Source organism: Erpetoichthys calabaricus, chromosome 14, assembly GCF_900747795.2.
Source record: "Erpetoichthys calabaricus chromosome 14, fErpCal1.3, whole genome shotgun sequence".
Lineage (NCBI taxonomy): Eukaryota > Metazoa > Chordata > Cladistia > Polypteriformes > Polypteridae > Erpetoichthys > Erpetoichthys calabaricus.
The window spans coordinates 47,741,685-47,768,839 of NC_041407.2; the positions used below are offsets into that span (position 1 = coordinate 47,741,685).

The 27,155-nt window shown below is 37.6% G+C and overlaps 1 protein-coding gene across 1 annotated transcript in view; it reads right to left on the reverse strand.

Moving 5' to 3' along the window:
- col16a1 (collagen, type XVI, alpha 1) overlaps nucleotides 1–27,155 on the reverse strand; it is a 346,728-nt gene that overhangs the window by 133,399 nt on the left and 186,174 nt on the right. Inside the window, exons 14-23 of the mRNA XM_051936205.1 lie at nucleotides 17,498–17,551; nucleotides 17,078–17,122; nucleotides 16,836–16,935; nucleotides 16,638–16,663; nucleotides 16,490–16,534; nucleotides 7,545–7,580; nucleotides 7,099–7,221; nucleotides 4,329–4,364; nucleotides 4,012–4,047; nucleotides 1,493–1,615 (exon numbers count right to left, since the gene is read on the reverse strand). Of these exons, the coding sequence (XP_051792165.1) occupies nucleotides 1,493–1,615; nucleotides 4,012–4,047; nucleotides 4,329–4,364; nucleotides 7,099–7,221; nucleotides 7,545–7,580; nucleotides 16,490–16,534; nucleotides 16,638–16,663; nucleotides 16,836–16,935; nucleotides 17,078–17,122; nucleotides 17,498–17,551 (624 nt within the window). The remainder of the gene's footprint in view (nucleotides 1–1,492; nucleotides 1,616–4,011; nucleotides 4,048–4,328; nucleotides 4,365–7,098; nucleotides 7,222–7,544; nucleotides 7,581–16,489; nucleotides 16,535–16,637; nucleotides 16,664–16,835; nucleotides 16,936–17,077; nucleotides 17,123–17,497; nucleotides 17,552–27,155) is intronic.

Consider the following 27,155-nt stretch of genomic DNA (forward strand, 5'->3'; position numbering starts at 1 on the left):
TGAAGTGAGAAAATGCAACTTCTTACTTTTAAGTGATTCAGAAAATTTAAAACCAAACTGTACATACTCATATTCTTAAAGAGTAAATATTGCACTGATACCCCAATAACAATTCTGAGTAGATTCCAAAAACACTAACTAACTTACTGACTCTTGTATTGGCTAAAATTCACACCTGATGTCTATGCTTTGTCAGGAATTTTGATGCCATTTCGTAACCTGGAATTCTACTCAGATCTGACTTCATATATCTACAGTTAACAACCCACTGAAGATGCTTTTAGAGACTCATAGTGCATGGAGAATTGACTAACATTTTCCTCTGACAATCCATCAAGTAAAAAGAAGTTTTTTTGCTTTCCTAGATTACTTGTTTCCATTATGAGTGTTAGAATTTATATACCTAAATGTTATAAAAAAGTATTAGCAAAAAATAAAAACTTGGTACATCAAAAGCAACAAATTGTTTATTAAGAGAGGAAACCCCAAATTTTTATCAGTACAGTAATGGCTACAACAGATATTCCAGACACCACCAATAAGAGCCAGATGGCTAGAAAGAAATTACATACAGTAGCTGCAGGAGCACTCCTGGTTAGGAACAGGAGAGTCATCACTTGTTTTCAGTTAGCTTGACAAAAACAAAAAAATACCTATAAAGCTTATATCAAATATTTTAGGTACCGAATAAGATTTTTGGCAGCCAGTGCCTTAATTTACATTTCCTTTGCGTAAAAAAAAAACAATAAAAAAGAAATATGCAACAAAAAGATTTTTTTTTGGTTGTATTTGCATCTGTTTCAGTGTCATCCTTGTCCTTTGTAAATAACTTGATGAACAGACACAAAAGCAAAAAGGAAAGCCTAAGCCATGCTATAGCTCTTTTTGGGATCTTGTTAATCTCACGTTATTCTCAAATTATGAGACTTTAACTTCAGAGCCTTTATACTTTTAACTGAATACTCCTGCTCTGTTCAAAGCTCTCAGTCCCCTAACATGAAACAAAACAAAAAGTTTACTTGTTCCTAACATTAAAAACATAACAATCTCTCAAGGACCAGTGTCTGCCCACATCCATAGGAAAACAATTACAAGAGTACTTGAATTCAGGTTAGGAAAGAATCTACTACTCAAACGTCAGGGGAAAAAATACTGTCCACCATTGGTGTCTGTACATTAAATGACCTGATTTAAAAGTAATTAGTATTTTTTTTCTTTACTTCATCAAAGATACTTTATGCTTCACTTTTGAAAAAATGTCTGCCTACTTACTTGTTTGTATTTAAAACAAAATAATACCTTTGATTTGGAAATTTTTTATATTTTTTCAATAAATTTTTTGAGCTAATTCCTGGATTGTTGCTATAAAGTCAGAGCATCTACTATTTAGCTTCTATGTCTATTATTAGATGAATTATTTTATATTGATAAGAATAAGTGTATATGTATTACTATTTTATTTTCAGTACTGAGGAAAAAAAGTCATACTAACAGGACTTCCATGTTCTCCGATGCCAGTTTCCCCTTTCTCTCCTTTAGACCCTTGCTTTGCAATAGAAGACTGAAGTGAAGCAGGAGCAGAGGTGAAGTCAGGACATCCCAAACAAGATTCACCCTAAATGAACCAAAGAGAACAGTCATATAAACTCAACAGACAAAATAATACTATTTCAACAATAAATTGATATGATCAACTGTGGGAGTTCAAGATATAAAACATGCATTAGGCAACTGAAGTCCAATATTTTTAGAATTTAATAATTATCTACCATTAATAAAAATATACATGGTGTGATGGCTTGGGTGCCTGCAGCCTTGGCATCACCCATTTCTCGGGCATACATAGTTATGTACTGAAATTAGCTAGGACACAAATACGAAGTCTGTTGAAAAGTGCATTTATTCAAAACAAACCAATGTCTCCAGAAGAGGGTACTAGAATGCTTTAATAAATAATCTTCTTTAAAAACAGTGTCTTGGTGGAGGTTAAAACCAATAAAATATTCTAATAAATATGTTTAAAATGAAGATCAGAACCACAGAGTCAGACTCGGATTAATTATCTCCCACTTAAGCCCCAGTATTTTCTCTCCCTTTCTCCTTCCCACCCGTCTCCACTGCTCATCATCCCAGACTCCTCAGCAGAGCTGAGATTCCAGTGAACCATCTCTAGCATTCATCTCAGCCACATCAGCCAGTCACTGTTCGGAGCAGGACTCTATCATCCTGCCCCCTGCCTTTTGTCTTTCAGGACTCCTGGAACATTCAGTTGCTACTGCTCCTCCTGATGCTCAACAGCAGCAACGCACCGCTGGAGTGCCATTTGTCTTGCTCCCTTGCAGGGTACCTGATTGCCTAACCTCCTTTCCAGTGCACCAGCTCAACCCCTGATTCTGCCACTCTTTCACTCTCTTGATTTTTCCCTTTCTGTATTTCTCAGAACTTTTTTATATCTTGTGAGTGCCGGTGCTTTCACTAATGATGCACAGAGAGTCTATCCTCACAGGTGGTGCAGTGGTAGTGCTGCTGCTTTGAAGTAAGGAGACTGTGGAAGATTGTGGGTTTGCTTCCTGGTTCCTCCCTGTGTGGATAGTGCTTTGAGTACTGAGAAAAGTGCTATATAAATGTAATGAATTATTATTATTAATCAGGAATGGATGTGCTGATGGTGCTTGGACGTCAGCAGGTAATCAGCAAATCTCCCCATTGAACACTCTGGGACTGCACAGCTTTTTGCTCGCATGCACCTACACTCCCAACGTTTGAGCCTTAACTGCTTTAAAATGAAATCTTGTGCCGCCACGGAACCCTAAAATGCTTTGCCACATTCCACCATCCCCCCACCCCATAAGCCGAGAACTCTCATGGGAAGGATGCACGGTGAGGCCAAAGAGCACAAACTGGAGGCTAAGATCTGTGGAGTGGCCCACATGTACCTGTATTAAAATTACATAAAACCCTACAGATAAAAAAAACCCAAGCCCCATTTAACAACATAGGACAGCAGAAGAATAAAACCTTTCAAACACAATTCCAGGCTAACTTTTGGTCAGACAGACCAGACTTGCAGTAGTGTATGACAAAACCACCACTAATATTTTTCATGGGCCCATGCCTCACTATGTTTAAATAACCAATCTTTTTATATACTCTCTCTATAGATAATAATTGTATATTTCAAAACCATAAGAACAAATTGAAATATAAGAACAAAATGCAAGATTTTGCAATGCATAACAATCAACAGAAGACAAACGTAAGTGTGTGTAACTAGAGATGAATTGATGCAACATAGGAGTAGATTAACACATGGCAGTACTCTGTTAGGACTGGTGGCTCTGAGGCTACAGATCTGCACCGGCAATTGGAAGGTTGCTGGTTTGAATCCCGTAAATGCCAATATGGACTCTGCTCTGTTGGGCCCTTAAGCAAGGCCCTTAACCTGCAATTGCTGAGCGCTTTGAGTAGTGAGAATAGCGCTATATAAATGCAAAGAATTATTATTTCCATTCATCCATGCTTATTAATGAGTCGAATTCAAGAAGGCTATGTCATTTGAAAAAAAAAAGCCCTTTTGGAAAGATATGAAATAATTTCTAATATAATAAAATAAAACTGAAATTAAATAAATTAAATTAATTCTCCATACTGCGGTAGGCTGGCACCCTGCCCGGGGTTTGTTTCCTGCCTTATGCCCTGTGTTGGCTGGGATTGGCTCCAGCAGACCCCCGTGACCCTGTAGTTAGGATAAAGCAGGTTGGATAATGGATGGATGGATAATTCTCCATACTAAGAAACCCAAAAATGATCTAAAATGCACTTCTAGGTATAATGGAGAAATGTATAAAAAAATGTAAAAAAATGAAATAAAAGAAAAAATGTATAAAATAACTAAAACCATAACACACACTTTGAAAGAGGCAGTTTGTCAAATTTCTGATATTCAATAATTCCAACACTACATAAGAAATTTTTTTTTACAGAGAATCAATAAAAGTACATTTCACAAACCTTTTCTCCTTTAACACCATCAGTTCCATGGTCACCCTTAAAAAAAAATAAAAAAAATAGACTTCTCATTATTTTCAAGTACAGGTAAGCTACACTGATGACGTGACCTGAAGAGCAAACATTGATTGTACTTTTATAAAATAAAAGCCCCACAGCACAAGAAACTCAGAAATACTGTGCTTTAACCAGTGTTAGTAAATGAGATAGTCATACCTGGCAGCACACACTAAAACTTTCTGCTGACTGTTTAAAACAGAAAATAGAGCCTTTAAGCAGCAACATTCAAATACTTGGGAGCCAATGGATTTCAGACATACCTTCTCACCCTTGCTTCCTGGAAGGCCGGATGCACCCTTAAGAAGGAAAAAAGATATGAATTACTTTGTCTCAGCAATACAAAGATAACCACAACAGCACTCTTTGGTGGCTCTGAAATACTTTGAAATTTGTCTTTGACAGTACACAGAAATTCATTCAAACAAACATTTGCATTTAGTGCATACTACAAGCAAGCAAGGCAAATAAATATTGCAGTCTTTCATTAACTACAAGAAACAGCACATATTTAAAATTATGTTTGATTTCATTCAAAGTACAAGGTAAGTTGAGTTGTGCACTGTGCAGATGAAGCAAGACCCAATGGTCAAATGATTATAACAATTACACAATAATTGAAGCCCCTGATTTTCCTCTCACTTAACCTGAATCAATATGATTTAATGCACACTGGGTAATTTCTTTTAATTATACCATAGGTCTTTACTCTGAAGGGAGCTGTTCTGTCCTCTTTCACTTCGAAGCATTTCATAATTACAGGCCTGCTAATGGAAAAGAAAAAGCCGGTAACAGCTCTTTTTTTGGCCTTTGCAAATGCTTAGTGGCTCAAAAAATTTAATCCATGGTTCTTTTAAAATGGCTATCAGAAGTGACTTAAAACAAGACCTAGACTATCTGACATAAAAGAGCTTTGGTGTACTAGTTGGTTGTTTTTTTGTTATGGCACAGGTAATCAGAATGTGCTGATGGTATGCTTTTTATCAAGCGACACACACAAGCAGAAGCCCAGGCTGCTCATATTAGTATTGATGTTAGGCCACTCAAGATCTTTTCACTTTATTTTACTTTATTGTTATCTGTTTTCTGTATTATGAAGACAATGTTTCAGGTTCTTTACTTTAACTTGACAATTTATTATTAGGATATACAGCAGAATATATACCCTACAATTGGGCAGTTAGTGTGATGGTAAACACTTGGTAAACTGCCTCACAGTTACAGGAATCTTGGTATAAATCACCGTCTATATGCAACTCACACACTTGTTTATACCAAATTTCTCTGAGAATTCTGGTTTCCTATAAAAGATGTCACATAATTTTGATGGGCATCCAAAAATGATACTGATAGGAGTAAGTGAGAGTCTCAGTCCGAGTCTAACCCACCACAGACTGGTATCCTAATGCTGCTGGGATATGCTTTAGTTTTCCTGCCACCCAGTAAAGAAATAAGCTGCTTCATAATGTGGAGGGATGGCTGTTACTCAAGTATGTCTCCAAGGTTGCTTATTAATCCAACTAAGACACTCATATTTTTGTTTTGATGCAGCTGTGTTTTAGAACCCAGAGACAGTACATGAGTTATAACAGAAAGATACATTAGCTAGAGAATTCACTAAGAAATATGTTGATGTTATGTTTAAACATAATAAAATGTTTATATAATTTAAGGGTGGAACAGTGGCATGGTAATCATTACTGCTGCCACACAGTTTTAGAGTTCCAGTATCAAATCTCTGTCCATGTACGTCTTTGCAGAGTTTAAATGTTCTTCCTACGTCTGTGTTGTTTCTCTTGTTTTAAGTGCAATCTACTATGGACCATGGGCCTGTATAGGCTTGGCCTTTTCATTGTTTATGATGCAGGTAATATAGGCACCAGCACAACATAATGTACTGTATATGAAACAGGATTTCAATGGCATGTATTGTCTATCAAGAATAGTATGTGTAACAGCTGACAAATACAAGTTTACCTGTAACAAACATATGGTAAAACAGTGAATTGTTCAAACCAGAAATGGGATGCATGTAGCTAGCAAACTGTTGTTGGTGATATTGCTGGTGTTAAATTACAGTAAATTCAAGGAAATATCCTGCATACCTGTAATAAATATTATTTTAAAAACTCATAATCTGAGACAGACGTTATTTAGGTTCACATTTCTAAGCTACACAATATATTCATGCTGTACAAATAATAATCTATGGCATGATCTGCTTATTTTTATCAACTTTCTGGACAAAGTTGATAAAAACTATTTACTTATATATTTTAATGTTTTATTAGCTCTCATTTATTAGAATTGTTTCTACTGTGAAATAATGATATTTTGCACATTTATTCCAGCATGGTGTATTTTCCGATTCTTTTTTGAGACCAAAAAAAATGAAGATTTTTTTGTTTAAATTACCTATTCTAAATGCCCATTTAAATTTGGGCAGAGACACCCACTGACAATGTGCACAGACAATAGTTTGTTTGTAATACAACTGTTCAGTGAGTGACACTACAGAAACTCCAGCTTTTTCCCACCAAGTTTTATCTTTGCCTTTCCAATTCTGCCTGCAAAAGCTTTCATCTTTTCACCCAGGGTTTGATTGGTTTCTCACCATGAATTTGTGCACATTTGCCTATCTGTGTGTGCTTTTACTCTTGGATTATATGGGTAGCAATAAATCACTTCACACACCTGCTTCTCAAATAAGCCCATGTTTTCTTGTCTAGCACATGCGCAGTCAACACGCACAAGATCACAAAAATTCTGGAGGCACATGGTTGCCAACACAACCTATGCTGACAAAAATGCCATCATGTACACCCTAGCAGATACTCACGGTGACATGGATGCATTAAGTATGAAAGGCCTTTAATCGTTTCCTTAACAGTAAGAAGTCTGTTTTCTGTATTTTTTCATAATAAACTAAAACCTGGCTATACGTCACCCTCAAAGATTTCTATTTAGAGGTAATAAAATGGCCACTACCCAGTTACCCTGTCAACTTCCAAACTCAGAACTGACTCCTCTTACCGTTAAGCCAGGCTGGCCTAAACCTGGGTCCCCTGGCTCTCCTTTTGGTCCTGGTTTTCCCTGTACAGCGACTATATTTTTGGCTTCATCTGAAACAACTGGGCACACTTCACATGGATCCCCCTAGTTGCAGAGAAAACAGCATCATTAAGCAGCCCAGTTATCTTGAATATATAGCACTATTCAGGTTTCTTAAGACATGTAAAATTAAAGGGATGGACCAGATATAAAAATAATTTTTAACATTTAGCTACATGGCCCATTATTTGTTCACACATAGCATTCGGAAATAAATGGCAAATTTAGAATTTGGATGTATATTAATGATCTTCAAGCTAAGCTAGGGATAAACAGATGCAAAGATTTTATTTCTATTATACACCTGAGGCCAATTCAGCACCGTGGGTACTAAATTCTACAATACTATTCATTGCACAGAGATGTACCTTCTCTCCTTTGGAGCCCACAGGTCCACGAGGTCCCTGCATGAAACAAATAATCATTTATATTACTGATGCAATAAAAAAAACACAGTGTATGATAAAATGGATAAAACAACATATTGCATTACATTTCATGGTTCCCAGGGGCTACCATGGTTATATTTTCTCACATAAATAGAGACAGCAAAAACTTGTTACTCTGGATTTGTGCATTAAATCTTGGTCATACTGGGAAACAAGTCATTGTGTTAGCAGATTTCCACAGTCCATCCATGGCCCTTTTTAAAATTTAAGTGGAACTAAAATAGCATGGAAACTTAAAACTACTATAAGGAAATGATAAAAGATAATACCATTATTTTTGAAAGATTCCATTCCATCACTCATTTTGCCATCAGGCTTCACTACTGTATTTTTATGTAGAGTATTGGGGAAAAACCTCTTTCAATATGTGCAAAACGGAGCAAAATTTTGGCAAAAACCATAATCAAAATATAAGACAAATAGCTTGTTTTAATATTTATGATGTTTGGCAAAGATGCACAATCTGGTGTTGAAACTGCCCAGTACATGGCAAAACTATTAAAGAAAGTAAATTAAGCTGTGACAGTGACCCCTGTAATGGACTGGAATCCTGTCTAGAAATCATTTCTGCTTTCCACTGGATGCTACCAAAATAGGCTTTGGCTACCTTGAAGACTGAATTAGATTTAGCAGGTGCGAGAATGTAATAATGTTAGTTTATTCTGTTTGTAAGTCTTTACCTCCTGTATCCTCTCTGTGGAACACCAAACCCATGAATGCAAAATCGTGTTACAATATGCATCAACTAGACAAAAAGCCCGTTTCGACAACGTAAGATGAAATGGGCACGAGTTTGTGTCAGCAGTGTATGAAGAACAAATGATAAGTAAGAAATAAATAAGAAAGTGATGTAAGTAATGATAATTAACTAAGAGGTTTGGGATATGTATGACTTTATCACTGTGAAAAATACTGTACACTTAAAAAATACATGCTATCTATGACAACGTTTTTTGTTTGTATACTGGAGGCCTGTCAGTATGCAACTAAAGTTGTAAAATCTCTCTGTAGACTACATTTTTTGTGAAGACACTCTCACTGTTTGGTAGTAATTTCCCATGATGTGGCCCATCTTTAACTTGCACCTTCACATCATTTGCCCTTCTGACTCTTGAAAAAGCCACATACAATTGACCATGGCTGAAAACGGGTTCGGCAAGGAATATTCCTACCATGTCAAATGTTTGTCCTTGTGACTTGTTTATAGTCATGGCGAATGCTAGTTTGACAGGGAATGCCCTTTGAATTTGGAAACACATGTAGTCTTTAAGCTTAATTTATTTTGTGTCATGTGCATAAAAATTGCCATATTTTATAATTATGTAGGCCTATGGCAGTAAAAGGGAAAAAATGAGAAATACAAATCAACGAAAAGTAGAAGAAGAAACGAAGAAGTTTTTTTATAATGATTTTAGTCCGCTTTACTCATTACTGTACAGGCTTGTACTGTTAGTTGATGAATTTTCCAGGCCTATAGTATAATATTGTAATGATGAATGTTCCAGTAAAATATGGAACAGTAATAAGTATAAGCACCACAAACCTGATATAGGTGTATTGAATGAATGCGTAATTGAATCAGAATGCATAATTAGGCCTCGAGCTGTAGTCGAAATCGCCTTTCAGGCCTCTAGAGCTTAAATCGAAGTCGCTTTTCCCTGTGAATTATTGCGGCCGTTGGCACCAAGTTGCGAGAATAAGCAGTTTTGAAAGGGCGAGGATGCAAGGGGCATTAAAATCACTCCAGATGGTGTGGTGAACATTCAGTGCTTAGTGCGAATAGGCCAGCAGCATTTTATTTTACTCAGATCTCAGCAGCAGCACACGACAATGCGTACTGCGCCACCTGTGGAGATTTGTATACGGCTTAGAATGCGTACCTCGCTTCGCACACATCAACATCTGCGGACGACGGTAGTGTAATGATCGTGATGGCTGTGGAGTCGTTCCTGCCGCTGAAAGTACTTAATAATAATATGTTCTTACATATTATTTTGAGTATGAGGGTTGGCTGTGATTGGGGCTAATATCCTACGCCTGGGCGGAAGGATTTGGGATTTCAGAATAATAATCCCAAAATGCGTAGGCTAAATCCGCCGCCTGCCGCGATGTTGGGGTTGGATTTCGGTCTCGTAAGGTTTTTCGGGCAGCTGCACAGAAGGTGACTACGCATTCGGCTTCGGACATGCGCAGAAGGTGACTGCTCATTTGGCTTCGGACGGACGTGAGTGAGTTAGTGAGGAGGCAGGCGAATTATGTATTAAGATATGAGAAGAGTGGAAGAAAAGATTTTTATATAGGTGTTATTTTTGGAAAAAAAAATTGTGATTACAACCATATAGTAACAAATAAATTGTATATCTTTAAACAAGAAGAAGGCTGACCTTTTGATTTACTTTATTTCAGAACTCAAAACAGAAGTTAACTGTTTGTCACAGAGCCCTCCCTGCCAATATATGAGGTGTTCCATTAGCTTTGCATTTTAAATTTTAAATCAATGCCAAAGACCCCTTACTTTGGTAAGGTGTATTCTTCTCGTATTTCTGGTAAGACTTCATACTGCATTATTTTTTGACTATAATTGTTGCTTAATTTAGCTAAGCCTTTCCCATTTTATCTCAGTTTGGTGCCCTGTTTTGTAGTCTGGTATCACTATTATTTACTTTCACTATAGTCACTCCTGTTGACACTGAAACAGGACCTCAGTGTGGATGGAAAAGATAATGTAACGAGTGTCAGACTCAGCTTCAAACCATTGTATGATTTGAAAGTCAAGTCAAGTCAAGTCGGGGAGCATGCACTGGTACAGTGCGTTGCTGCACCTACTATACGATGAAACAGCTCGGTATCCCAGTTGGCAACCCCCCAGGCAGACATGCAGTCCAGTCCCACCCTCCGGAAATGACCCTCTATCTGCCGCAGCCAGGTGTTACGTGGGCACCCCATTGTTCTAGTCCAGCCACTCGGGTTCCCAACAATGAGGATCTTATGAGCTGGATCACCCTCGGGGAAATGCACCACATGGCCGTAGTGCCGTAACTGATGCTCCCTCACAATGCAGGTAATGTGTCACATTCGGGACTCCATCAGCAACTGCTCATTCGACACAAAGTCAAACCAACGGTACCCATGGATTTTCCAGAGAGACACAGTACCAAAGGAGTCCAGTCTTCGTCTCAGGTCACTGGATAGCGTCCATGTCTCGCAACCATATAGCAAGACAGTGGTATAAACAACAAAAGGAAGCTGATCGAGTGACATAGCGTGTCAGAGAAACTCGAAAGCTCAAGTTCACAAAGTCGCACAGTGCCTGAAATAAAAAAGAAGTTGTCACATATCAAATTCGTTGTGAAAAGGCGAGTCGTAGCCCACCATCTGAGTGTCATATGAAAGCTTATTAGGGTACAGAGAAAAAAAAGAGGCACAGAGTGGGAAAAAATCACGAAATGTCAACTTTAATCTCTAAATTTCCACTTTAACCACATACTTTATTTTGTCATTAAAGTGGAACATCATAAACTTCATCTTAAAATCGTTTAATGCTTAGTTTCTCAAATCCCATCGTAACTAAAGTAGCACGTTAAATGCTTTGTTTTGTATTTGATCTTCTATGTGCTCTATGTGCACTACTTTCTTCTTAAACGGGCTTTCTCTTCCTCCTATAGGATACAGAATCCATTACATTCGTAATATTACAGCTCTCTGAATAATTAAAATACTGAGATGTGTACATGATATCATTTTCATGATGATAGGAGTTAAAGCATGTTATTAAACACGGGAACACGGTGGCGCAGTGATTGTTCATGTCTCACGCAAGATGCTTGCTGCGTGACCTTCAATGAAATAGTTTATTGTAGCAGTACTGTCTCTTTCAAACATACTAATCCCCAATTCCTGTCCTTACTTTTCTTTCTCCAAATACCCAATCGCCACACAATCAGCTCTGTAATAGACGTTAAGCCATCTATAAGCTTAGAAGGCTGATTCTTCAAAACTTTTAAGGAACATTGAAATATCTTCATAGTACGTGTTTAATTATTCTATCCATCTATCCTTCCAGCACCAGCAAGAATTCAGCGCAAGGCAGGAACAATCCGTGAACGGAGCGGCACCGTGTCCTCACATGTTTAATTATTAACAATATAGATTATTTAAATGAAGTTAAAGTTTTATCTCTATAATATAATAAACATATTTTGCTGCATTTCATCTTAAAAATGATATTGTTATCATATGTAAATATGCGCTTTATAAAGTGGCTCAGGTTGTGCAATATTATAACTGTATCGCAAGTTTACAGTGAGGTAATTGTACTTATAGGTACAAACAGTTCTACAAGGAGCACTTGATGGACTGATTGAGTGCGTTTATAGTTCTTGGGATGAAACTGTTCCTGAACAGCGAGGTCAGTACAAGAAAGGCTCTGAAGCATTTGCCGTATGAGAGCAGTTCAATAGACAGAATGGCTGAGGCAGCATGTGCTAGATGCTGCATACCGATAATTCTCTTTCTGATCAGCTGCTGTACAGCTGTGATTCCCCACTCAGATACAGTGATATAAATACTCCGAGTGGTGCAGTGAGAGTAATACGGAAAAAGATGATCCGCTGTGGCAACCCCTAATGGGAGCAGCTGAAAGAAGAAGAAGAAGAAGACGAAGAAGAAGAAGAAGAAGAAGGTGCAGTGAGAGTAACAACACTAAAGCAGCTATTGTATTTAGAATAGTTTGACCATTCTGTGGACCATTATATTGTTACAGGTTAATTCCAATCAGATGCATTAAACTAATAAATAATATTATTGTTAATTTCAGTGTATTTATAAAGCCGCGTCAGGGATGTGAATCTAATAAGAAAGGGTAACCACACAGGAACAGTAGCACTGCTTTGACGCTGGGTGCTGCCAGCCTGCAAAACCGAGCGTAGTACTTGCGTACGCCAGGGTATGAGCTACTGTGGAAATGTGCGTGGCTTTACACCAAGTTTAGGTTTTATACATCGCGATTTGAACGTGGAAACGTTCTTATGCAACATTTTTGTGCGTACACACCATTTATGCATGAGGCCCCAGGACTCTAAAGACTTGGACCTTCGTCCTTTTGCAAAGATATCGGGAGTGCCACACAACCCTTTCCCGTGACCTCATGATCCCCCATACTCTCCCAATCCGTCTACTGACTTCATAGGAAGAGTCACCAGAGACACGACAAGTTAAGTAAACCTCTCGACAAGGTCAACCCTCTCTCTGCAAACAGACACACTGCTAATGGCTATGCCCAAGAGGTCATTAAAGGCCTGGATCTTGGTTTTTATATAGGACACTCACAAGCCCAGACACTCAGACTCCTCACTCAATCTCTCGAACACCCCGATCAGAGTCTCCATTGACTCCGCGAAGATCACAGCATCGTCAGCAAAGTCAAGATCCATGAATCTTTCTTCACCAAAAGATGCCCCACAGCTGCTTCACGACCTTGCCCAACACCCAGTCCATACAAATATTGAACAGAGTAGGAGCAAGAACAAAGATTTGAAAGTGAATCTTATAAAAAACACAACATTGCACAAGGCTCAGGTGGTGCAGGACTGTAAGAAGGCCGTGGTCAAATAGTGCCCTTAGTGATGTCTATATTGCAACTAAATGGAGATGGAGATATTCATTGCAATATTTTTCTTAAAATTCATGAAGACTCTATAAAAATCTGCAGCAAATTCTTACTAACAATCATTAATTTAAAGGAAATATGTCATTTCAGTATTAGACGGACAGCGACTATTACTTCCTGACAAGAGTGATTTCATTTTATATCCACGTCAAGTAATAACTCATGATAAAAAATTTCACATTTCCTCCAAACACCCTCAAATTCTCTCAACCATTAGATCAACAAAAGCTGATAAAAATCTAGTTTCTATGCTTTCAATTTAAATATTGTGATGAATGCACATGGCAATTTGTTCCAGAAGTTAGTAAAATTGCTCTTGATAACTTATCTTATTAAAATGTTAAGAGTGGAGATAAAGGTTATACATTGTGATGGCCACGACAGAATAACCTCCCTCATAAAGAATGTATACTTAAACATACATAGTACTTCTGTTAATGTTTACCAAGTCTTACTAGTGCATAAAAAAACATGTTTGACAAAAAAAGCACATGATTTTTATCACATCATTATGCACATGTAAAAAAGTATGTGTTCAGTGCTATTAGAGCAAACAAGAGGATTATTAGAATTAGATTAATTAAACTCTGAGAAAATTAATAGATGAACTAAAGAACGTGATTCTAGTTGTATACAAAATTATAAATGCTACAAATTTGCACTAAAATAATAAGGTTTATGGTACCACATCATAATCAATCACATAAAATACCTGACTGAAAGAATGTTTGTACTACTTTAAGAAAGTAATAAAGAAAAGTAATTTCAGAATGTAAAGTCAATTCACTGTAAGAAAAAATCACTTTGAAAATTGAATTTGGCCACCACACCAAAATATCTTTCTTAGACACTATAGATGTGTCAAAGATTCCCACACTTACATCTGGGGATCCAAAATTCATTTTCTCTATAATAAATATCAAAGCACATGAGCCCACATCATGAATAGTTGGAACAAGAAAGGTTTTAATAGAGTATAAGCATGATGTGCGTTTTAGTACTCCACATTAGATTCGATTAGATAAGATAAACTTTATTAATCCCATGGGGAAATTCACATGTACATTTCTTTTCAACAGATTTACAATGCATTGATTTTGTCAGGAAATCTACAAAGAAATGTGTGTGGTTCATATTTATAACACTCACAGAAACATTAAAGTCACTTGCTTCAACTCAAAGAAGGTCATGTTATTAATGCAATGGCAGAATGAGGCTGCTTGTGTGACTTGTCTTTGCCTAAAATGTAATTCTAGGCTATTGGCAAAACAATGCTTATCTGATTGGGAAGGAATAAAACAAATTGTAAAATTTTAAAATGCAATCTATAGTACTGGTGGAGCCCACTTGCACTTTTGCCAGGTAATATAAAGAAGTATATTCTTGGTAAGGGAAATAAAGAAAATGTAGATTAAATTTACAGTAATATAAATTCAAAATTCAGATACCATAAACATACTTAATTCAATTCAAGTTCAAACGAGACCAAACACTACCATAACAGGAACCAACCCTGTGCAGCGTGCCATTCCTTTCTAGGGGCTCTTTTTATATACCCATGCTTATAATGAGCCAGTTCAGAATCAACGCAAATGTCTTTGAGATGCTGGAAGAAAACAAACATTTTTCTTAATAAATTAACTATTCAGGTTATTCAACTTTGTACTTATTAATGACACTGTTTTTTGTTTTCTTTTGTTCATTAACTTGGTTATTTAATTAATTTGGTTTGGCTTAAGGTCAGTTTAGTGTCCTGTGCTACTACTGACATTATAAAACTTTCTGAATGGTCACAACAAAAAATATACAGTAAGAAAAAAAGTAAAAAAGGAGCGGCAAAAATTGCTGAGCAAAAGGAGAAAAAGATGATTCCAGTGTCACCACTTAATTTAATGTTCCATTAACAAGTCAAGTCCTACATTTTACTTACAAATGAAATTAATCTGTGACTTGCATCTTGTCTTGTAATATGCCTTTACACATGCAATTTTGGTTTGTATTGTCTTATTCTGTTTTGTAAAATGCATTTGTGACAGTGTTCACTGTGAAACTATGTACACTGTATTTAAAATGCCAGATACAGAAGATATACTGTACATTCCAAAATAACAAGTGCCAGTGGTTGTCCCTCCATAGAAGTAAAAATTGAGATAGGAAAACTCACAAAAGTGTTAGGTCAGATCAGAGTGGTATGAGTTAGGTCAAAGGTGTCCAGAATCTGGACTAGCAGGACTGCTATACAAGCAGGTGATGACTACTTTCAGAGGAGCAACAACAGATGATTGGCTGCTCAAAAGAGCACAGACAAGAATAGGCCAAGTAGTTAGAGTTTCTAACTTAGTGGGGTTGGACGACAAGGGTTCACTGAAAGTAGTATAGAATTGTTGAGAATAAGCTGGTCATCCTCCTCACCAACTGGTAACAGGGTATCCAAGAAAGGGAAAATGGAGACCCTACAGTTACTAGACAAGAAGGGAGCCCAGATGAAATCCTAGGCGTCTGCACTAACAACACAGGTTCAAATGGCACTATGAGTAAATGCCTCACCGTCAGTAATTTTACTTTTCTCCTAGCATGTTAGGGTGCGTGTGGATAAGGGTACATTTGAATATCAGAATAACTTACTAGGTTAGTGGGCATTTCGGTGATGGGGAGGCATTGTACTGAGAAAGCCAAAGGCGGGAAAGGAAAAACACAAGCACTGCTATATTGTGACTCTAATTACCATTTCACCGGTCCTCTCTGCTGTTACTGGATGGCTGTGTCCTTGATCACAGGTTTTAGAGCCTCTGGTCCTCATCAGATAATCCTAAAGACTTACTCGGCAAACATAAAGGATTCTAGGAATTCCTTAGAAGTGAACCATAGAGGTGGTTTAAAAATGGCTACTTTTCACTAGTGTTTCAGTCACTGTCAGACAAAAGAGTTAACTATAAGAAGGGAACTGTAAGAACTGTATATGGATTTTGCTAGGTGATTTATCTTTTTTGTCTTATCTTATCTGCATTTCTATATCATTTGTTAGTCCTCCTTTATTTTCAAATATAAAATTTCTAGGCGGTGCAAGGAGGATATTGCTATAAATGTATACATTGAAGTGTAAATAAAATAAAAACATCTTTAGCAACAGAACTGACAGCATCAAACTATATATTTTAAGGAAAATGCATAAGTAAATGGATAGAAAACTACTTACAGGATCACCAGGTATTCCATCAGCTGCTGGAATTCCAGGATTACCCTAAAAGACAGATTTGTAGCCCAGCACTGTTAAAAGAACTATACTTCAAGAGGACAACAATTTCCTTAACATCTAATTACAATTACTAAACCTGGTCTCTGACCTTCATACCAGGTGGACCCCCCTGGGCTTCCCTAAACACACAGATAGAATAACAAAGCTATTATTAGATTGTAAACACAACATTCAATGGCTGCCATTAGAATACTAAAAAACATTTAACAGCACATGCAACTTGACTACCACACACATTTAAAATGTTTTATTTATTCTGAAACTCTCTCAGTATTAGCAGGAGTACGCACCGGTGGTCCAGGTTCTCCTCGGCCAGGAGGCCCAGGTGGGCCAGGGAGACCTGGTTCTCCTGCCATCCCTTCAGGCCCAACAATGCCTGGCTGACCCTGTTTAAAGAGGTTAATGTTCAGTGTGTGGCTTGTATTGATCCAAGAAAGACAACATATGCTGCATAAAAAACTAAATATGGAATGCATTTTATGTCTACTCTCCTGATAGAACAGGCAGGGGTTTCATGGTTTATACTACCTTCTGGCCTTTAGGACCAACAACACAGATCTCGCCGGGTGCTCCCTATAAAGACACAAAAAACAGTTCAAACTTAAAAACAATAAAGAAAGCAAATGAAAAGGAACACACAAGTTACTTTGGATCTTTAAATTGTCACTTGTTAAACTACTAAAACAAGTCTTCCTCAGGGATTAGTGTCACTCTGCAAGCTACTGTACAGTACTCCTGAAAAGAAAAGCAGACTGCAGACAATCAAAGCTGATGCCTTGGCTGAAAGGAAAACCCCTGGGAGCTCCTCTGTGCACAAACCAACTACAGCTTTCAGTGTCAACAGCAGGGGTCAGTTGCCACACTACAGTGACTTCGTGCCAGCTGTCAGGGAAGTAAACAGACAGGTAAAGGAAAAAGAAAAAAACGGTAAAGAAAAAAAAAGCTTACATCATTTCCTGGCATTCCAGACACACCTGGATCACCTTTTTCGCCTTTTTCACCCTGATTAAAAGACACAATCAATCTTTATTTCAAATAGCCCAATTATATGAACAGAAGTATCAGTTTTCTTCCACTCTCCTCCTTTTTACTTGATCTTGTACAATTTCATGTGCTCAATTAATTGATTCTTTAGTCAAGCAGCATTCATTCAAAAACTTCTTCACAAAAGCCTTTACAATCAAAATTAAAATTAAATGTCAGAGATTTTCACCATTTACTATTTGTCCTTTCTCCCTGGTAAGTTACAATTAGCAATTTTCAGCTGTCTATCACTCACTGTGTTTAACAAACTCCATATTTTGACTTTATTGATATTGATTGCTATTGTTAATCCTAATGTCATTGTTTAGTAATATGTGTTTGCTGCATTATATATATATATATATATATATATATATATATATATATATATATATATATATATATATATATATATATTGTGATGAATGGCCAGCGAAAGTTTCCGGCCCTCACCCCCAGGCCGCCAGGAGGAGCTCTCCCGACAGCATGGATGTACCCCGAATTCCAGCAAGGCCTCATGGACTTTGTAGTTTCTATGCACAACCCTGCTGGATACCTTGGGGACCACCGGGAGTCACTGTAGGAAGGCTGTTGGACTCTTACGTGCCCTATAACCTGGAAGTACGTCCTGGTCACATGAACAGGAGAAATGACATATTTCCAGGTTGAAGAAAAGGACTTTTACCCTGACCCAGAAGTAATAAGGACTTGTGGACTGTTGGGCAGGAACACCTCTGGGTCAAGGGGTATAAAAGGACTCTGGGAAAGCCCAGATACTGAGCTGAGCTGGGAGGAAGGGTGGCGAAGTGTCTGGGAGAGGAGGATTGGTATTGTGATTAGTTATTGAAGAATTGATTATTAGTATTTATATGTGTAGTGTGGAGTGTAGAGTGCATGGCGCACACTATTATTATTTAATAAATAATAATTATACTTTTACCTCGTGGCTGGCATTGTACCGGAGGGTTCAAGGGAGCTCTAGCGCCCCCTACTGCTATTTGACAGTAAACTATTTCAACCATTCTATGATCTGCTTCTCGCAACTGAAATGAGGGCACCGTGGAGGATGTTAGCTGACTTGTTGACTAACCACAATCGTTATCTGGTAGGTAACCACCCATACAATCAGATTGTGACACAGACTACGAATGCAATGAATGTAATTACCCCGATCTACATGCTGTCAAATGAATGAACCACACGCCGTGGCGCAACGCTAGAGGCTTCACCGCTGACGTCCGAGGTTCAATTCCCCGAGAGGGGGGTGCAGTGAGTGTTTACGCCTGATGAGCCCAGAATTAGGGCGAAACACGTGTTGCGTACTCTTTGCATTATTTGACAGTAAACTATTTCAACCATTCTATGATCTGCTTCTCGCAACTGAAATGAGGGCACTGTGGCGGATGTTAGCTGACTTGCTGCTAGGTAACCACCCATACAATCAGATTGTGACACAGACTACGAATGCAATGAATATATATATATATATATATATATATCTATATCCATCCATCCATATACACACACACACACACACACATATACACATACATATACATATACATATATAAATATATATATATATCCATCCATATATACACACACACATATAATGTACTGTATTGTTGCTAAATATATTTTTCTTCCCTTTAAGGTCATTTATAATGACAATAAATGGAACTGACTTATAAAAAAGGGTAATGCAGTTCCTTTCATGGCAAACACAACCTTAATACACTTTACATACTGCATAATAATAGCTTTCTAGACAAGCCTATAATCTTTTGATGATCTGTTCACACATGAAGATAAAAAAAACAAGAAACTCTGCCTGCTGACCTCAAGGCAGTTAGACTCAGACTTCTTGAGTGAGTTTTCTTCCCTAATGATGGTATCACACAATGTACAGCATTCATTATCAACATCCCATACTACCCAGTGTTTTTCTAGTTTTAAGCCAATTCTTAGTTTTCAATTTTATTTACTTTTTCATTGTATTTTTTAGTTTTAATTTATTTTTAGTTTTTTACATTTTTCTATTTTTAGTTTTAACTAGCTGAATACCCAGTGGCTTTGCTCACTGAGTGCAAGGGAAAAAAAATAAAATGTAGCCTATAAGTTATTAAACAGTAAAACATTAACATTTAAGACATAAAGACACATTCAGCACTACTGGAGTGGTTTCGGGTAAACCACATTTTAAAGGCACTATAAGACAACAGGTACTGTAAGTAGTAGATCCCTTATGAAAGGCGCTACACGAGATATGTTGTCATTCTCTGACCACTAGTACAACAACAACATTTCTTTATATAGCACGTTTTCATGCAAATGATGTCGCTCAAAGTGCTTTACAAGATGAAGAAAGAAAAAAGAAAAAATATAAAAAGTAGGACATCTGATGGTCAGCTAAGGCCAATGAAATACACAGCATAAGTAAGTGTTAGAAGGAAAACTGACTGATAGATGAAAAATGACTAAAAAAATCCTGAGGGTTTTGGGCAGTTGCAGCATTGGGTACTTGGATACATGCAAACATTATGAATGCAAGGATTTAATAAACATACCAGCAACTACGCACACATTATGCATAAAAAAATGTGGTGAAAATCAAAATTCTCTTTCATTTTTATTTTCTTGTTATCATTTTATTTTAGTTTTTTAGACTTTTTTTCATTTATGCTTTAGTTTTAGTTAACAAAATGATTCATTTTCATTAACAAGAAGCATTGCTTTAGCTTTTGGTAAAGAGAAAAACGTTACTCATAACCCATAATTGTTGTTAGCAGGTGTTAAATCTTGTCCCAAAGAAAGAATTATGTCTCCTCATAATCTCATTTTACTAAAATCTTTCCTCATAGTTCAACCCCTGTAGCCTTGGAATCAGCCTAGTCATTCTTCTCAGGACTTTTTCTAGCTTTGCTATGTCTTTATTGTAGCCTGGGGACAAACACAGCACACAGTACTCCAGGTCATACTAGTGTGTTATAAAGTTTGACCATAACCTCCTTTGACTTGTACTCCAAACACGGTGCTATATAACCTAACATTTTGTTAACCTTCTAAATGGCTTCTAAGCACTTTCTGGCTGTTGACAGTGATGAGTCAACTATGACTCCAAAATCCTTTTTGTGGTAGACAGTAGGACTTTATAGATATTCAAAACTAGATTTGCTGTTATTTTTGAAGAATTAAGCAGATATGACTGGAGAAACTTTGATGGGCTGAATGCCCTGCTCTCATCAACATTTTTCTGATGTTCTAATGCTGTTTCTTAAGGTGTGTGGGTTGGTTAAAGTGCATGGGTTAATGTCATGATCTGTATCTTTTATTAATATTTTGTGAGATTACATTGATTTAGGGATTTCATTCATTTAATTTATTTTTGATTTTAGTGTCAATCTTTGTTTTCTATGGTCACTGCCATCTGGGGACTTAAGGTGTCTCTCATTGTCATAGCATTCTCCCACACTTCACACGATGTAAAATTGCATGTGACATCATTGGAGATATGGTTTAAAGGCCGCAAAGAATATCTCCAAAGTATCTGTTCTTTATGAACACTTTTTTTTTGGAGCTCTTGCTTTTAATTTTGTCCACTAATTTTTGATTACATTTCCAGTTAGTTTGAAAAGACTGACATTCAGATCAACCTTAGCTTGCCTTTGACTATGTTTATCCCCTGGTCCTCTTCATTAAAAACATTACTGTCTCACTCTGAATCAGTATATTTACAATAACATAGCTCAACATGGCCATGTCCAAAACTCTCCACAGTCTGAATCCATTTGGAAGCTTACGTCTTTTCATACTTATGCAAAAAAGTGAGGATGGAGGGACATGAGATGGGATTAGGGTGAAGTTAGTATGGCTTAAAATAGTTACTTCAGGAGAACTGTGAAATTCCTAATGGGGATAGTTTATCCTGAGAAGCTGACTAGTTACTTTAAACTACAGCCAAGCATTCTTTTGTCTTTTCCTCCATTGAACTATTATTTTAACTTCCACTTCTTCAATGTCACTGAAGTCCCAAAGTTGCAGGTTTTATTGCCTCTATATATTACAGAATCAGAAAGCTGGTTAAGTACTATTACAGGAACATGCCTTAGAGAGTCCAAAATGGTAAAGTTCACAAACTTTGTAATTTCCTCTGGCCCTAAAAATATGCAAAATTGTCATAATAATTCAATGGTGTTATTGTTTAAGAACCAATTGTAGCATTTTGGAGTTTTTTTGTTGTTTTTCCATTATGTCAGTTATTTGATTCAGGCACAACTTTGTATGTTCAATGTTACAATGGCACATGCTACCAGGTATGTAAGCCACTCACTATGATGTATGATATATCACAACAACTAGCTATTTAAGGTTAAGTAACATTTTAAAGGGTGATTAAACACTAACACTAAGATTGTACACAACAGATGACGTTTACACTCGCTTTGCAGGTGCCATCTGTTGCTTCATTTTTTTCACTGCACGCACAGTTCTCAAACATATCTCTTGAATTTAGTGTTCGAACTTTGGACTGTTCAAAGTTAGAATCGTTTGAGGTACGAGGCACCAACCACTGTACCAAGGAGAAAGGAATATTTTCAGTCAGGCAACATTAAATCACCTGTTTGCACTAAAATACTTTCAGACTGTTGACTGCATAATTTGTGTATTGAGTTCTAATATTTTGACTAATATTTTCAATAAACCAATTACTATATATTTTACATGTCAAATTATTTATTTTTATGGGAAACTATTCCAGCGTTTCTCAACCTTTAAGTATTTGCGACCCGAGTTTTCATAACAGTTTTAATTGCACCCCCTTAACGTTTTTTTGAAAGGAGCCCAATAATACCAATTTGTTCTTTTTATGATATATTATAGATGCATATTTTATTATACCTACTTAACTTTTATCGACATTTATCTAACTCTATATTTATTTTTCTAGTGTCAGAATGTACCGTATTTTTCGCACCATAAGATGCACTTTTTTTTACCCAAAAGGTTGGAAATGTCTGTGCGTCTTATGGAGCGAATATTGCGTCACAGACCATGATGTGTATTACCTGACAAAAGTCGACATCCAGGGGTAGAGGGCGACAAAACTCACTGTTACGTTACAGGCATTCCCTCTGTGCTTGGAGGAATGTTAGACTCATTGACTCAGCATCTAATCCTTGCGTGTGCGTGAGTTGCGAAATGTAAACAAATATAAACAAAGGCAAGATAGCATCTACATCTCATGAGGGAGCGAAGAGAGTGCAGAAAACAAAATACTCAGCATATGATGTTTTGCGCATTATCACTGAGTCGGACTCTGGACTCGACAGATTACCAGCCGCTGGACTACTTCAGGCTGTTCTTTCCTGAAGCTGCCTTTCAGCTACTGTCAGACGAGACAAACAGGTATGCAGAGCAATTTTTTGAATCGAGGGCTGTGCTTGCACCACATTCTCATTTTTCAAACTGGAAACCCACAACAAAACACGAGATGAAGGGCTTTGTGGCATTACAAATATAGATGGGACTAGACTGGCGATATAACTTCAAGGAGCATTGGTCCAAATGTGCTTTGTCCCCTGGTGGCTTTGGACAGGTTATGTCGCGTGATGATAGGTACGTGATGCTGCAAAGTGATTGTGAGCAACTGAGCTTAATAAATTCTGACACTAGCGATGAGGAGTTCTTGGGGTTTCCATAAAACTAGAAGAGTGTTTGAACCTTAAAATCTCTCCTTATTTGTTAATGACAGTGATGATGTTTCTTAATACCACTGTTGAATTTACATGGTTGAAATATTATTCTGCTATATTTTATTAAACATATTAGTGCACCAATTGGTTCAGAATATTTTTTTTCTTGTTTTCATCTTCTAAACCTAGGTGCGTCTAATGGTCAGGTGCGTCTTATGGTGCAAAAAATACGGTAGTTTAAGTTACTTTGTTTTGGTTTCAATAGATGTATTTTTCATATTTTTGATTCTTGTTTTCTTTTTTTCACATCTTCATGCCCCCCTTTTTGTTACTTCATGCCTCCCCAGGGAGGCCCGCCCCACAGTTTGAGAACCACTGAACTATTCAAACCTGTATCTTTTCCTCTAGGCACATACACACATCTACAATAGGAAAAACAAATAATAACATAGCAGAGAATTCAATTAATCTTGAAAGAGAAGTATGGAAACACTTAATCGTGTCATATATACAATTTTACAAAGTTTAGGTGCTCCATCCTCATCAGCACATTAGGAATATGTAAAGATCTGTACTAATGTACATCAAATAGATGCCATCTATGGGTGTGGAATAGAGGCAACAATTAAGTACCTCTTGTCTGTTCCAACAACAATCCTGGAGAAATACTGGAGAAAAGCCACAATACTAAAAATTAGTTGGAAAAAATAATTTCAGCTTCATTTAAGTCTGTATGTCTCTACTGGCTACTAAGGCTACATTCAGGCTGCAATGAAAAGTTGACTCAGTTCAGATTTTTGGCTCATATCTGATTTTTTGTGTGTTCAAATTAATTTTGCAAATGATTCAAATCCAATATTACTGCATAACTTTATCTAACCTGATTCTGTAAAATTAATAGCAATCAAGTCATGAGACAGATGTGAGCTAACAGAAAACCATGAACCCCAGATACATGCTGATTGCTGAAATGCTAACTTCACATTATTTATAGTGCAGAGCATCTGCAAATTCATCAGCTCAAGATGGCAAGTGCTCAAAGGTGTTTGGGATTCTTCTGCAAGACTTTCAGAAAAATACGCACTTGAGAATTGACAATGCAGGCAGGTTTTTTTTTTCTAAAATGACTGAAAATGTGTTAAATATATGAAAAAAAGGTTATTCTTGAATAGCAATATAGTCAAAAATTTGTGAGGGTAGCTCTGTATTTAAACCTCCAGCCTACTACTTAGCTTGCATTGATGATGACAGCACATTATAATTTAATCACGTAAACCCATAAATGTTAATTACTTAAATTACTAGCCAACCCGCGGCGTAGCATACGCTGCATAATTATGTATTGATGGGTGTGGCTGAAACGGTTTCCGGGTGGAGTCGTGCTGCGGGCATTTCTCCCCTGTGCAGTGTGCGAGCGAGTGAGGAGAGAGAGAAAGCCAGTACGTTAGAGTGAGCGAGAGCAGGCTCGAAGGCAATGTGTTCCTGTGGTATAACGGGTCCATAGCTCCCCTTCAAAAGGCCATTTTTAATCAGGCGACTGACAGTAGTGGAGTCAGGCACAGAGAAGGTCAGCTGCTGAGAGAGCGTCTCGACTATTGCAGGGCCTGCATTGGTGAAGCAGGTGAGATGCTAATGAAAAAGAGGCACAGGGCTTATTGGTTTTTAAAGATTGCTTCCTTCATTGTGTTTTAACCTCAGTTTTAAAGGATTGTTTTAAGGATCCCATGGGATACCCCTCACAAACTGTTTTACACGGTGGGCGTGGCTGTCTTGTGTGCTTTCCATGGGTGTCTACTTGTCGGCGGCTTAGCGAATTACAGTGGTGTGAAAAACTGTTTGCCCCCTTCCTGATTTCTTATTCTTTTGCATGTTTGTCACACAAAATGTTTCTGATCATCAAACACATTTAACCATTAGTCAAATATAACACAAGTAAACACAAAATGCAGTTCGTAAATGGTGGTTTTTATTATTTAGGGAGTAAAAAAAATCCAAACCTACATGGCCCTGTGTGAAAAAGTAATTGCCCCCTGAACCTAATAACTGGTTGGGCCACCCTTAGCAGCAATAACTGCAATCAAGCCTTTGCGATAACTTGCAATGAGTCTTTTACAGCGCTCTGGAGGAATTTTGGCCCACTCATCTTTGCAAAATTGTTGTAATTCAGCTTTATTTGAGGGTTTTCTAGCATGAACCGCCTTTTTAAGGTCATGCCATAGCATCTCAATTGGATTCAGGTCAGGACTTTGACTAGGCCACTCCAAAGTCTTCATTTTGTTTTTCTTCAGCCATTCAGAGGTGGATTTGCTGGTGTGTTTTGGGTCATTGTCCTGTTGCAGCACCCAAGATCGCTTCAGCTTGAGTTGACGAACAGATGGCCGGACATTCTCCTTCAGGATTTTTTGGTAGACAGTAGAATTCATGGTTCCATCTATCACAGCAAGCCTTCCAGGTCCTGAAGCAGCAAAACAACCCCAGACCATCACACTACCACCACCATATTTTACTGTTGGTATGATGTTCTTTTTCTGAAATGCTGTGTTCCTTTTACGCCAGATGTAACGGGACATTTGCCTTCCAAAAAGTTCAACTTTTGACTCATCAGTCCACAAGGTATTTTCCCAAAAGTCTTGGCAATCATTGAGATGTTTCTTAGCAAAATTGAGACGAGCCCTAATGTTCTTTTTGCTTAACAGTGGTTTGCGTCTTGGAAATCTGCCATGCAGGCCATTTTTGCCCAGTCTTTTTCTTATGGTGGAGTCGTGAACACTGACCTTAATTGAGGCAAATGAGGCCTGCAGTTCTTTTGACGTTGTCCTGGGGTCTTTTGTGACCTCTCGGATGAGTCGTCTCTGCGCTCTTGGGGTAATTTTGGTCGGCCAGCCACTCCTGGGAAGGTTCACCACTGTTCCATGTTTTTGCCATTTGTGGATAATGGCTCTCACTGTGGTTCACTGGAGTCCCAAAGCTTTAGAAATGGCTTTATAACCTTTACCAGACTGATAGATCTCAATTACTTCTGTTCTCATTTGTTCCTGAATTTCTTTGGATCTTGGCATGATGTCTAGCTTTTGAGGTGCTTTTGGTCTACTTCTCTGTGTCAGGCAGCTCCTATTTAAGTGATTTCTTGATTGAAACAGGTGTGGCAGTAATCAGGCCTGGGGGTGGCTACGGAAATTGAACTCAGGTGTGATACACCACAGTTAGGTTATTTTTAACAAGGGGGCAATTACTTTTTCACACAGGGCCATGTAGGTTTGGATTTTTTTTTCTCCCTAAATAATAAACACCATCATTTAAAAACTGCATTTTGTGTTTACTTGTGTTATATTTGACTAATGGTTAAATGTATTTGATGATCAGAAACATTTTGTGTGACAAACATGCAAAAGAATAAGAAATCAGGAAGGAGGCAAATAGTTTTTCACACCACTGTATATATATAGATAGATTAAACCATAGAATGCAAAGCGTAATAGTAAACTAAATGTAAAAACATTGAATAACACTGACAAAACCTTGAACAACAGAGAAAACTAACACTGCAATAGTTTGCGCTATAGCGCTACCAACCGCTGGCGAGAAACACTTTTTTTTTTTAATGAGTTTTAAGCACAGGGAAAAAAATGAACATATGAAAAAATCCGTAATTTAATAAACCACCAAGAAAAGTAACATTGCAACAATGCACACTACGAACTGATCGCAGTAAACAGAAGTGAAAACAAAATCAAGCCCAGTGCATTCTTTAACTGCCTTCCTACCTTATGAGTCCAGCCCCCTCTCTCTCGCACTGCCTGTGTGTGTGCGTCTGTCTCTCTCTGGCACTGCCTGTGTGTGTGCGCATCTCTCTCTCTCGCGCAGCCTGTGTGTGTGCGGCTCTCTGTGTG